This window comes from Erinaceus europaeus, chromosome 13 (assembly GCF_950295315.1).
Source record: "Erinaceus europaeus chromosome 13, mEriEur2.1, whole genome shotgun sequence".
NCBI classification, from domain to species: Eukaryota; Metazoa; Chordata; class Mammalia; order Eulipotyphla; family Erinaceidae; genus Erinaceus; species Erinaceus europaeus.
Genome location: NC_080174.1, coordinates 47,184,594 through 47,197,537, shown reverse-complemented (window position 1 = coordinate 47,197,537; position 12,944 = coordinate 47,184,594). Strand labels below are relative to the sequence as shown.

The window sequence follows — 12,944 nt, the reverse complement described above, 5'->3', positions numbered from 1 at the left end:
CAAGACCCCTTATGGTTTGAGCCCCACCTTCATCTTTTACCTGCTTCCCCACAGTCTCCCCCGAGCTCCACTTTGCCCAACAGTGATATTGTACCAGGCCCAGCTCCTTCACTGCATCCACTTGCCCCAGATTCCAAGCCTGGCCTGGGACCCCACACACTATGGCCTTGCTTGGCAGGGTGCGCCTTGTGAGCCATGCCTGTCGGGACCTCAAGAAGGCAGCAACCATGTGCAAGCCTTTCCTGGCCCTCCTGGAGAGAAGGGGGAGCCTGGGCCTCCAGGCTTTGGCCTGCCAGGGAAGCAGGTGAGTTCTGGGATTTCTGGGAGTGGGATGCAGCTGGTGTGGGGAGGTGGTAGTGTATGGAACCAGAGCTCCTGGCAGGCCTTTCCCTTTCTTTCAGCATGGCAGGATGTGCAAAAAGAGCACCAGGGACCGGATAGACCTGGGTTCAAATCCCAGTTCTTCCTTTATTGTCTTTTGATGTTTGAAGTCACTTTTCTGCTCTGTGTGTCCACTACCCATGCATGGTATTGTTGTAAAAACCAGTCATTATGTATGAAAGACACTTAGCCACACACAACAGGCATTCAAGAAACAATACTTGTCACTGTCATGATTATTACTGCTTTAATAATAATAGTAACATAGACATCCTGTCTACATGCACTGCTTCACAAGAGCCCTACAGGCTAAAAACCTATGTTATCTTCTATTATCCCCATCTGACAGAGGAGGAAAATAAGGCATGAGAGGCTAAGTCACTTGCCAGGGGACACCCAGGCAGGGATCTGGCTCAAGTCTCTTCTCTTGATGTTATACTCTTGCTTCACTGAACTGAGAGCAGAGGTTTTTGTCCATTGTGTGTTCTGGGGGATCTCCTGGGTCTGACATAGCACCAGACACTTGGGGGTGCCCATCATGAGTGACTGGGTACTGGAAATGCTTTCTCCTCAGGGCAAGGCTGGAGATCGTGGACTGAAGGGGCAGAAGGTGAGAGAACTTGTTCCAGAACACTCTCCTTGCTTCTTCTCCCTGACTGCTCTGTGCCCACTCCCTACTCCCTGTTCAGCCCTCTGTCTCTGCACAGAGTTTAAGAACCTGCAGGTACCAGGAGGGCAACCTGACACCCTTGAACTCTACTACTTACAGGGTGATGCTGGGTATCCTGGAGATCCTGGAATGCCGGGTACCACAGGGCAGCCTGGACTGTCAGGAGAGCCTGGGGTCCGAGGCCCCATGGGGCCAAAAGGAGAAAAGGTCAGTCTGGCAGAGGCTTGTTTTGCCTCAGGAGCAAGTAGAAATCAGTCAGAGAAGAAATGGGGGAAGGACTGCGGGTTAGGCTACGAGCCCTAAAGGGTATCAGAATCACTGGGTGGAGGGAGAGAGGAGAAATAGAAGTGGCGGGGCCCATTTTGATTTTCCAGGCTGGGATGGAGCTAGCAAAGTGGCAGGGCTTTCAGAGGGACACCAGGGTCCCTTTTCTGATGCCTCCTCTTGGCTTGGCTGCCAAGCCTGGCTCACAGGGATCTGTACCCCTCTGACTAGGGTGATGGCTGCACTGCCTGCTCCAGCCTCCAGGGGGCACCGACCAACATGGTGGGACTACCTGGGAAGCCAGGCCCCAAAGGAGAGCCAGGCCCAGAAGGCACAGGCCAGCCTGGGAAGCCGGTGAGTTTCTCCTACCTTCCCTCTAGTCCTTCCCTGTCTTGGCTTTGCTTTTTCCCCTCCTCCACTCTTTCCCTCTGTGAGACTCATGGTCTACCTCGTGTCTTACAGGGCCAGCCTGGTTTACCTGGAGTTCAAGGGCCCCCGGGACTGAAGGGCATGCAGGTATGTGTGGGTGAGGGTAGTGGGGTAGGAGAGCTAAATGGAGTGGTAGACCTATAATGGAGAATGGAGTAGTGAGGGTACAAGAGGGACTGGGAAAGGAGTTGGGGGCATGGCTGGGAGGATCTCAAACTAAGGATTATCCTTCTGTCTCTTTAGGGAGAGCCAGGGCCTCCAGGAGTGGGAGTTCAGGGTTCTCAGGTGAGTCTCCATGTTTACCTTTGACAGCTTGACCCCCACCTTCTACACTTTCATCAACTGTCTATTCCCATTCACCCCCAAAACCTCAGCGCTCTGCCTGCCCTCAAATGCTCAAGGGCACAGCTCTGGGATAATGAGCTGGGCTGCAGCCCTGACCTGCTGTGTTGCTTCTGTTACTTGAGACCTTGGCTTTGACCTCTTTCTTTCTGACTCTGAGTCTCCTGGGGGACCTCCCTTGAGTTTGGGCTAGCAGACACTTTTTCCAGACCCAGTCTACCAGTAGGGTAGGTTGGCTTGTGGCCCCAGTCTACCATTCTGACTTGCAGGGGGAGCCTGGAGCCCAGGGTTTGCCTGGCACTCAGGTATGTCTGTTTTGGGCCTAGAGACTGGGGGTGGGGGCACAGAGATTACTCTAGAATACGGATGACTAGCTGTGCTTTCCTCTGCAGGGGCTTCCAGGACCTCAAGGACCACCTGGACGCACTGGAGAGAAGGGTGCCAAGGTAAGCCTCTGCCTCCTTAGGCACTGGGTCTGCAGTGCTTCCAGCTGCTCTGGCAGTGGGTGCAGGGGACCACGAAGCTGAGTGATGCCCTTCAGGGCTGCACAAGATCTGCTGGGGCATGTCTCACCTGCAGCTTTTGCACTCTCTCCCACAGGGATCTCCAGGGGTGAAAGGAGCTGCGGGACCCATGGGACCTCCTGGAGCTGGTGTCTCTGGGTCTCCGGTAAGGGTTTTGTCTATACTTTATGCAGGGGGCCTTGCTGGAACCACAAAGCCAGGCTGCCTCTGTCTCTTCCAGCATGTGGGTATGACAGAGGAGGTCTCAGCCCAGCCCAGCTTCAGAGAAGGAGAACTTGCTGATGGTGTGTGTGGGGGGGGAAGGATGCAGATGAAAATGACAGTGTCCATCACCACTTTTTTTTTGTACCAGTGACTGTGTTGATACCATGTGTCAAGCTGTAGGCAAATAGTAAATCACTATGTCCCCACAAGAGCCCTGTAAGGCCATTACTGTCTCAACCTAGCAGATAAGGAAACTGAAGGTCAGGGAGGGAGAAGGCTGAATCAGAACTTGAACTCAGGTCAGTCCGGCTGGAAGCCCCTAGCCCCCACCTCAAGCTTTGTGGTCATCAGGGATCACCTAGTCCAATGCTACCCAGGGGAGGTGTCTGTCAGGATGGAAATATCTTATTCTGCACTGTTGAGATAACAGCCAGTAGCCACATGTGGCCATGCCACTGGTGTGACTGAAGAATTAGCTAAAATTAAAGAAATTTAAATTCTATTCACCTTTAATGAATTTAAATAGCCACACGTGGCCACTGGTTACCAGACTTAGAACTGCACAGATCTGTTTAAACCAGCTGTGCTTCCAATCTTATTACCCTTAAAGATCTCCCTTTTGTTACTATGCTGCCAATGATTCCTATATTTGAAAAGATGTGTCTATTGAGCAAATTGCATAGATTAAATAATAATAAATACATTTCCTTATTTTCCTTTCTCAAAGACCTATGTAATAGCTCCTATTCCACATGCAACCACTAGAATTTCACAAGATGATATAATTCTAGTCTAAATCAAAGAAATGCTGCCTTTCAGTCAGCCAGTGCCATGCCAGGTCATGGGCAAATATATAATTTTTTCTTAGGCTTTTGGTAATGTTGAAAATAGCTCAAGGAATGAATCCATTTCTAGCTTCATGGCTCCTTAGAGAAATTCCAGCTGTAGTTTAAGAATCTTAATGGATTCTTCAGAGTGTTCATGAAAGCCAGAGGGGCCAGGGGCTTGCAGGGCTCACAGAGCAGAACTGGGCACTCAAGTTGCTGCCTGTCCCCCAGAGAATCCCAGGGTAAGGCGAAAGTGAAGATGAGGTGGTCTTGGTTCTCTGGAGGCTAAGAGTCCTGTGAGGGAAGGTGGTGTGTCCCACAGGGAGGCTGCCATCAGAACACCCTTGAGCAGCCAGGCTGGTCTTGCTACACCTTCTTCTCTCAAGCTGAACTCCATCCAGGGAGCCCTGACCTCACTCTGTGACAACCTCTCACCGCCTCCAGTGCACTGTTGATAAAATGAAGCAGAAATTCCTGTCTCCCCCTTTAGTAAACAGACAGGGAGCAAATGGCCTGGTGGAGAGGATGTGTGTGAAGGACTCTGGGAAGCAGGAGGGAGGAGGAGCCTGAGACTATCTGTGTGGGATGCAGCTGTGCTGCTGAGTCCACTGGGGCTTGGTGCCTGCATGACGAGCTGACCACTCCCAGTTGCCTTTTTTTTTTCTTTTCTCTTTACTTTATTCCTCTTATTTTGTAGGGTAGAGAGAAATTGAGAGGGGAAGGAGAGAGAAAAAGAGACACTTATAGACCTGCTTCTAAGTCCTTGTGTATTGTAACATGTAACATGTATTGTAACATGTGTGCCACCTCCTGGCCCCTGCAAAATCTCTTTAAGCCACTGTTTTCTCACCTGTGAAGCAGAACAGTGTCCTGGACTTTCCAGTGAGAAGCTGCTTGGAAGGGCTAACCTTCTCCCCCATTCCTTCTCTTGTTCTCCTGTGCCTTGTTCTCCTCTAGCATGTAGGCATTGGGTCGGGAGCCTGGTGCTTGTTGTTTCTGTGTGTCCTATCATCCTTCCCTGCAGCAGGGTTAGATGACTGCCGGCTGCCAGCCCCATCCTCTGACCCTGGGCTCTCTCCCTGCAGGGTCAGGATGGGCAGAAAGGACAGGCTGGAGTCCCAGGTGTCAGAGGGATGCCAGTGAGTACTGTGTGATGGGCATGGGGGCCTACTGCTGGTCCTGCCTCTGTTCCTCTGCATACTCACCTCCCTATGTGTCTTCCCTGCAGGGTGAAAAGGGGTCTCAGGGAGAGAAGGTAAGTCCCCAGGACTGTGACTTATTCTCTGAGGTAAATTAGCAGCCCCCTTAGCCGACCCATCCTGGGGAGTCTGTGTCTATAGCTGCAGCCCACGCTGGAGGATGTTCACTGAGGAGTCATCCTGGTTTCCCCGTAGCAAAAACCAGAGGCTCCAAACCGTCCCCATTTCACCTGGGTCCTGGTCCAGGGCTCAGTGAGGTTATGGGGAGACCTAGAGAGCCCCAAGGCCTCTGAAGAGGCAGCTGTACTTTCAGAACAGGCTTTGTTTGCCATGTGGCCAGAACTCTAGTTACATTCACGCACTCCTTCCTCTTGACAGTCTATCCTCATTTCACAGGCAAGGAGACTGAGGTCCAGAGAGGTTGATACCCTGACCACTCTATGTCTAGAGCACGCACTATCTCCCTACTGCTGGTTTCTAGAAAGTCCTTAACCCTTCCTCCATTCTTGTCTTTTAGGGTGAGCCTGGGGAGTGCTCCTGCCCCTCCCGAGGAGAGCCAGTCTTCTCTGGGATGCCGGTAAGTAGTGCTGAGAGCCTTGCCCCCAACCCCGGGGGGAAAGAGGCTGGCTTCCTGTCTTGTGCCCAACGTGCAAGGGCCCCCTGCAGGACTTTGTGTCCCAGCCAGCTGTCTCCCCATGCAGCCCTGCGCTTGGTGTGGACGTTGCCTATAACCTCTCCCCTTCTTTTGCGACCCCCACTCCCACCCAGGGTGCTCCGGGACTTTGGATGGGCAGCTCCTGGCAGCCGGGTCCGCAGGTGTGTGTCGCTTGTCTCCTCTGTCTCTCCTTTTGTCTGCCAGCACCCCAAGGCTTGCCCACCCTCACTCTGCTGCTCCCTCAGTGATGGGGCAGAGCTTTCTTCTGGGTCTGATGATTTCTTCCTTCCTTCAGGGTCCCCCAGGTGTTCCTGGACCACCAGGCCCCCCTGGGCTGCCTGGGATGCAGGTAAAGGGTATGAATGAGGCATTGGAAAGGCAGGACGGCCGCTGCTCTGTGCTGGACCTCCAGGGTGCAGCTCCACACCCAACAATATGAATGTCCTTTCTTATTTATTTTTAAGTTGTATTTATTTTATTTTACTTGATAACACAGAGAGAAATTGAGAAGGAGGAGTGAAGGAGAGGGAGAGAGACTGAGAGAGAGAGATACCTGCAACACTGCTTCACCACTCGTGAAGTTTTCCCCTTGCAGGTGACGACTAAGGGTTTGAACCCAGGGCTTACACCTGGTAACTTGCACACTTAACCACCACCCAACCCCCAAGATAAGCATCCTTAACAGTGGTGCAAAGTTGTACTGTTTTGGAACAGCATTTTTTTAAATCTTTATTTATTGATTGGATAGAGACAGTCAGAAATCGAGAGGGAAGGGAGGGATAGAGAGGGTGACAGACAGAGAGACACCTGCAGCCCTGCTTCACCACTTGTGAAGCTTTCCCCTGCAGGTGAGAACTGGGGGCTTGAACCCAGGTCCTTGTGCATGGTAACATGTGTGCTTAACCAGGTGCACCACCACCCGGCCCCCTGGAGCAGTATTTAACACTCATTCCTGCAACAAACATTTTTGCTACCTTCTGGGCACCATTTTAGGTGCCATCATCACAGGAGTGGGAAAAAATAAAAATCTCTGTCCTCTTGGAGCTTGCATTCTAGTAGGAGAGATAGAAGTCAAGCAAGATAGGCTGGAGAGGTAGCATAGACGTTTATGCAGCCGATTCTCATGCCTGAGACTCCAGAAGTTCAATCTCCCGCACCACCACAGGGCAGATCTGAAAAGAGATCTGGTCAAAAGAATACAGATGAGGATTAGCAAGATAAATACTTGAAGTTAGTGTCTGGAGGTGAGGATGTAGCTAACGTGTCTCGGGAATTGGGCTTGGCCTGAGTTATCAGGGGAGAGCAATTGGGGTCCATGTGGTATTGTGACTGGAGTGTGTGTACCAGAGTCAGACAGCCTGACTTAGAATCCCAGCCAAGCTGTGTACTAGTAACCTGTGTGATGCTGAGCTAGTTACTTACCTTCTCTGTTTTCCAGTTCCTTTGTTTATCAGGTGGAGATAGCTACAGTGTCTACCACTGAACATATGAGAAATCTGTAGAACTGAGCTTAAACAAAGTAAATCCTTAGACATTCATATTAGCCATTGTTGCAACAACTGCTATGATTGTACATCCGTTCTCTAATTCATCAGAGCCTTACATCAACTCCAACAGGAAGGTGGTGAGACCCTTAAGCCACAGCTGAGTAAACCGAGGCCCTAAGAGGTAGAATATCTGTCTGGAGTCATGTGGCTAAGAATTGGCAGCACTAAGGGTTGAGGGCAAGTCTTTTCCAAGGGGACCAGGTTTTTGTCACTGTCACTGCTTTTCAGGACAGCTTCCTGTCCTGGTTTGCACACCAGGCCATATTGTCTAGAAGTCCAGGAGCTGGGGTGGATTGGGAAGGGGGTGGGACAGACAGTGGCTTCTGACAGCACTTCCCAGCTTCTGAAAGAGCAAGTCTCACCTGAAGAAGTAGAGGACAAACACATGAAGACTTTCTAAAACACAGTCCCCTTTATCCTGCTAATTTTATTCAACCATCTTGTCCCCTCCTCCCCCCACCCCTGAGACACACCATCTCAGGCTGGGACTCTGCTCTCCTGAGCCTCCATTGCTGATGACAGTTCCCACAGGGACCCCAGTTCTCTCTGCCCTGTTAAGAGATCAGCACTGAAGCTACCTCATAGCCTTCCATGGCCAGCCATGTATTTACCAAGTGCCCAGGTTTCCTGCTATTCTGACAGAAAGCAGGACACTGTCTGCAGGGGGCTTGCAGTTTGGGGGAGCATGAGAGTTGTGCCATACTGACCCATTAACACATGCACACTGATGTAGTATGAACCATGCCAAGACCTGCTGAGGGGTGGGGGGGATGAGACAGAAAAGAGTGATGTGACAAGGGAGTCTGGCCCCTGGACCCAGTATTATCAGATACCAATGCTGGAATCAAGGTGAGGCCATTATGAGCAGGCACCTGCCCCATGATAGCAGGATGCAGGTCCCACTGGCCAGGCTGTCTCCTGCAGTCCTTTCAGGGAAGGGAGAACTCTGTGACTCCTTTCTTCAGCATAGAAACAGGCTCAGAGAAGTACAGCACTTGCTTGCTTTGGTCATGTAATCTCATGTAATCCTCATCCACTTCACAGAAGAAGAAACTGAGTCACATGGGTTAAGAAATGTACCTGCAGAAATAGCACAATGGTTTACACAACAGACTTTCATGTTTGAAGCTCGAAGTCCCCAGGTTCAATCTCTACCGCCACCAAAGGCCAGTACTGAGCAGTGCCCTGGCTTGAAAAAAAAAGTATCTCTTGCTTTGTAGTTTGTAAACTACAAAGTGATGAAACAACAATGACATTTAATCCTGGGAGGATAGGAAAAGAAAATCTCAAAGTATCAGCCTTGAACTCACACATGGACAATGGAGAGTGTAGAGTAGGGGGGCAGGGGCGTAGTGATCATTTAGGAGTGCAATTGTAATGAACAGGTTCAGTCATTTAACAAACAATTAACACTGTTTTAATCACTTCACCCCACTAACTCACTCAGGATGTGAAGTGAGCAGTGCTGGGTGATGCTGTTGGGTGCAGGGGCCAGAAGGCCAGCCACAGGTTTATCTGAGCCTGGCCCAACCTGGTCTGAGGTTGGGGTGACTGGTGGGAGCCGGTGGCAGTGCCCCTTTGCTGGGATCTGGGGCATTAAGGGAGGCCAGGTCTCAGAGCAGGCCACAGAAATCCCCAGCAGGGAGAACAGGGTAGGCAGCCATGCATTCACTCAACACGTACTTAATACATGCCTCCTCAGTGTCAGGCACTGGGGATTTACAAGGCAGCATATTCCCTGCCTCCACAGAGTGTTTGATATGCAAATGTGCATTGTGAGTCTGAGAGGGGAACTGAGAGTCTGGATGGCTGTTGTTTTCCCTGAGCAGCCCAAGTGGCAGGCTCTGCGAAGCTCCTTGTAGCAGTTATCTCCCTTGAGTCTCACTACAAACTCTTCCTGTTTTACAGAAAAGGAAATTGAGGCACAATTTTTTTAAAAAGTTTATTTTGTTGAGTAGGCACGGGTGTACAAGATATTTCTCCAAGATTGGTATCAACAAACCTTACTCTCCACCCAATAGTCCTCTTTCTCTGCCATATGACAATGGGCCCCCAACCTCCTTCCTGCCCCTCCCACCTGTCCCCTTTTGTGTCCTTGGGCCTGATGAAATAGACCTTACTTATTAATGTTTCACTCTGTATTTTCTTTTGCTTTGAGTCTTTAAGTCTTGTTGTTGTTGTGGTCAGGTGTCGGGCTGCACCGCGGAGAAGAGAGAGGAAGTCCAGAACAAGTGGGGTACACAAATCTTTATTATAGGTTGGGGGGGTGGCTCAGGCCACGTGGAGTCAGCCGACAATGGCTGTCCCCACTACCTCACCACGGGGCGAGAGAAGGGAGAGAGATCTGAGAGAGAGCCAAGAGGAGGAGAGAGAGAGAGAGAGAGAGAGAGAGAGAGAGAGAGAGAGAGAGAGAGCCGAGAGCCCAGAGAGAGCGAGGGGGGGTGAGGGGGCTTTTATTGGGCGACAACCAGGGGTGACGTGTGGGGCCAGGATTGGATGAAGGGGGCACTGCTAGGATTTCGCGGGGCATGGTAAAACCTGGGGGCCGAGACTGCATCAGAATAATTCCTCAGCATCAAAGTCTTACCTAATAGCGCGATCATCAGTATCCATGGTTCTCCTTTTGGCTTATCCCACTTAACACAATTCCCTCTAGTTTCATCCCTGGTGTAGCAAAAATGAAGCTTTCATCATTTCTGATTAGTATTGTGTATATATGTCATAAATTCCTTAATTACTTGTCTGTTGTTAGACACATGGTTTGTTTCCAAATCTTGGCTATCAAAAACTGTTATGGTGAACTGCTAAGGTGGAGGCACAGAAATTTTTGTCCCAAGTAACCTACTAAAAGTTACCCAGGTCATGGGAACTTGTATTTACATGGGTCTAGCTTCCAAGCTTCCACAATGCTGAGTACACAGGGGCTCTGGGGAATGATGTTCAAAGAAAGGCTAAGAGAGGGGTTGATTGGTGGTCCTCATGCTGAATTTCACCTTCAGGTCTTGCTGCCTGTGACCTTTAGCAAATTGGTTACCCTTTAGCAGCTTTATGTTCTAGTTTATGGGTTGCACTAACACCGAGCACCAAGATAGCTGGAATGATTAAATGAGGAAATACAGGAAAAAGGCTGGGAGATAGATTACTCAGTGCAGTCATGAGGTCCCAAGTTGATCTGAGGCAGAACTGAGTGGTATTCTTTCGCTCATAAAAATAAATTTCAGGGGGTCGGGCTGTAGCTCAGCGGGTTAAGCGCCGGTGGTACAAAGTGCAAGGACCACAGTAAGGATCCAGGTTCGAGCCCCCAGCTTCCTACCGGCAGGGGAGTTGCTTCACAAGCGGTGAGGTGGGTCTGCAGGTGTCTTATCTTTATCTCTCCCTCTCTGTCTTCCACTCCTCTCTCCATTTATCTCTGTCCTATCTAACATAATGACATCAATAACAACAACAATAATAACTACAACAATAAAACAATAAGGGCAACAAAAGGGAAAATAAAAGGAAAAATAAATTTCATTTAAAAAAGAAAGTACAGGAAAAATAATTAGCATGGAAAGAAACAATACTATAGGAAAAATCCTGTGCTGGATTTCTGACTTTCCCTAAATGGGGTCAGGGGTAGACACTCCCTTTTGGACTGGTTTGGGAATCACCTTTCTGAGTCTTCTCAGCTTCTCCTCCAAGTGGCTTGGAGGTTTAGACTAAGAATAGATGTGACTCCTGTGCCAGTCAGGGCTCTTCAATGGAATTGGAGGGAACAAAGGCATGGTGGGAATGAAGCAGGGAGAAAGGGACCTGCTAGCTCACTCATGTCCCTTTGTGACTGCAGGGCATGCCTGGGAACAATGGTCTGCCAGGACAGCCTGGAGCAGCTGCAGAGCTGGTAGGTACCTGCCTAGACTCTCTGTCCAGTCCCCTGGACCCACCACCTTTCCAGAATTGAACTTGCCATGCCTGCACCCTCAGCTGCAGTGGGGCTCCCTCTTCTCTTTCTCTTTTGGATCTAGGACAAGCCTGGGATCATGTGGTTTCCCAGGGCTCCATTTGTTATAAGTCACTAACCTCCTCCCCTCCCCTGCCTAAGTCCTCCTGTCTGTCTCTCTGTCTTTTCCAGGAGTCCTTACCCATTGAATGGCGTTTCCTTAAGGTAAGAGGGTACAGGGGAGGGAGCAGGACCTAGCCAGAATGTCTCCTAAGGAGAGTGCCCTAGTGGCTCAGCTGTATGACACCATGCAGAGAGGGCTACAGATGGAACTCTCTGTGAGGAGTGTGCATCCCAAGCCTGTGTCTGGGAAGACCCAAGCACCGTGTCTGGCTCATTACAGACCCTGAGTGGATACTGCTGAAGAATGAAAAGTGTTTAAAGGAATATCAACAAGCTGGTCATATGATAGATAGGTGCTGTGGACAGTTTCAACCTCGAAGTGGCCACCAGTGAGGATTTGTACCATGCTGGTCAGGCTAGACCAGGGCTCAGCAGCTAGCAGACCAGAGCAGGCAGGGTTAAAATGAACGTGTCATTAGACAGGGATGTGGAATAGGTTATATTCTCTGAGGGTGACTGAGTGGGGACCAGGAAGAAAGCTTCAGCATTCATCTTTGGTCAACTGAGAACAAACCTGAGGAGATGGGACATGAAAAGCAATTCTAGTAGTGCGAGAAAAAGGACTCAGGCCTGAGGTGGTGCACCCGACTGAGCACACACTTTACCATGAGCAAGAACCTGGGGCCAAGCCCCTGCTCCCCTCCTGCAGGAGAGAAAGTTTATGAGTAGTGAAAGAGATCAGCAGATGTCTCTTTTTCTCTCTTATTCTCTACCCCACCCCCAATTTATCGCTAATTCAAATAGAAGGGGGAGAGAGAAAAATGGCCCTCAGGCGTGGTGGATTCATGGTTCAGGCACCGAGCCCTAGCAACAACCCTGGTGGCAATGAAAGAGAGAGAGAGAGAAATGGATTTGGGGTCTGATAGATGAACTAACCTAAGGACAGTTAAGACCCCACACTAGGACTGTGGTCTGGTGCCCCCCCCCAAGTTGGGAATCAAGGGTGAATCTTCCTTGCCCAGCCACTTCTAGAGATGAGACATGGATTTTTTTTTTCTGCCAAGTTTATCAGTGGGGCATTGGATCGACCTTCTCGTGGTGCATCCCGTGAGTACCCATTCATTGGGGAAACTGACGATCCTTCCTAGCCGACTGAATCCACATGGATCCCAGTCACTTTCAAAGCCAGCAACAAGCAGCTCCTGACAGCTTTCAACCTGATGCTGTTGACTGGCTACGGAAGAAGGGCAAATGCTAGAAGAAGAAGTGCTGGCACTAAAATCCACTACTCTTGGCACTATTTTTTCCATTTCTTTTTTATTAGAACAGAGAGGAACTGTGAGGGAAGGGAGAAATAGAGAGGGAGAGAGAAAGACACCTGCAAACATCACTTGTGGGGCTTCCCCCTTGCAGGTTGGGAGCAGGAACTTGAACCCAGGTACTTGTGCATGGGGACAAGTATGTTTGATCAGGTGTGCGACTTCCCATCCTCTGAGGCATGGTCTTTTCTCTTCTCCGAGTGAGCATCCTTGGGGGTCCCTTCTTCATGGTGTCTCTCTGTCTTGACCACCCCTTTCTAGTAGCACTGAATTGCCCCAAGCAGGCCCTGACTAAGATAGTGTGGGGATAGCCTGTCTGCCCCCAGTAGTAGCTGGAGGTCAGGCTCATTCCTGGCTAGTCTTATGTTGGTTTCTGGCAGAATGTGGTGGTGAAGCCTCAGCTTTTTTCTCTAAGCTTCTAGCAAACTGGGGTCCATCCCCCCCCCAAGTTGTGTCCCTGGGCAAAATTTGACACTTATCTTTGAGGCATTGGCTCACTCATCTCCAGAATTCTTGTAAGATTACCTGGCCCACTGAGCTG

At 50.1% G+C, this 12,944-nt stretch overlaps 1 protein-coding gene across 7 annotated transcripts in view; it reads left to right on the top strand.

Moving 5' to 3' along the window:
• The window catches only part of COL16A1 (collagen type XVI alpha 1 chain), a 59,247-nt gene that overhangs the window by 22,820 nt on the left and 23,483 nt on the right, over positions 1 to 12,944 (top strand). For 3 of the 7 annotated variants that reach the window (XM_060205739.1, XM_060205735.1, XM_060205734.1), the window contains exons 30-45: positions 179 to 304; positions 956 to 991; positions 1,151 to 1,258; positions 1,547 to 1,669; positions 1,778 to 1,831; positions 1,988 to 2,029; positions 2,356 to 2,391; positions 2,479 to 2,532; positions 2,687 to 2,755; positions 4,727 to 4,780; positions 4,870 to 4,896; positions 5,358 to 5,417; positions 5,609 to 5,656; positions 5,791 to 5,844; positions 10,869 to 10,922; positions 11,154 to 11,186. In XM_060205739.1, the coding sequence (XP_060061722.1) occupies positions 179 to 304; positions 956 to 991; positions 1,151 to 1,258; positions 1,547 to 1,669; positions 1,778 to 1,831; positions 1,988 to 2,029; positions 2,356 to 2,391; positions 2,479 to 2,532; positions 2,687 to 2,755; positions 4,727 to 4,780; positions 4,870 to 4,896; positions 5,358 to 5,417; positions 5,609 to 5,656; positions 5,791 to 5,844; positions 10,869 to 10,922; positions 11,154 to 11,186 (978 nt within the window). The remainder of the gene's footprint in view (positions 1 to 178; positions 305 to 955; positions 992 to 1,150; positions 1,259 to 1,546; positions 1,670 to 1,777; positions 1,832 to 1,987; positions 2,030 to 2,355; positions 2,392 to 2,478; positions 2,533 to 2,686; positions 2,756 to 4,726; positions 4,781 to 4,869; positions 4,897 to 5,357; positions 5,418 to 5,608; positions 5,657 to 5,790; positions 5,845 to 10,868; positions 10,923 to 11,153; positions 11,187 to 12,944) is intronic. The other 4 variants (XM_060205740.1, XM_060205737.1, XM_060205738.1 and 1 more) reach the window with 2 other exon arrangements.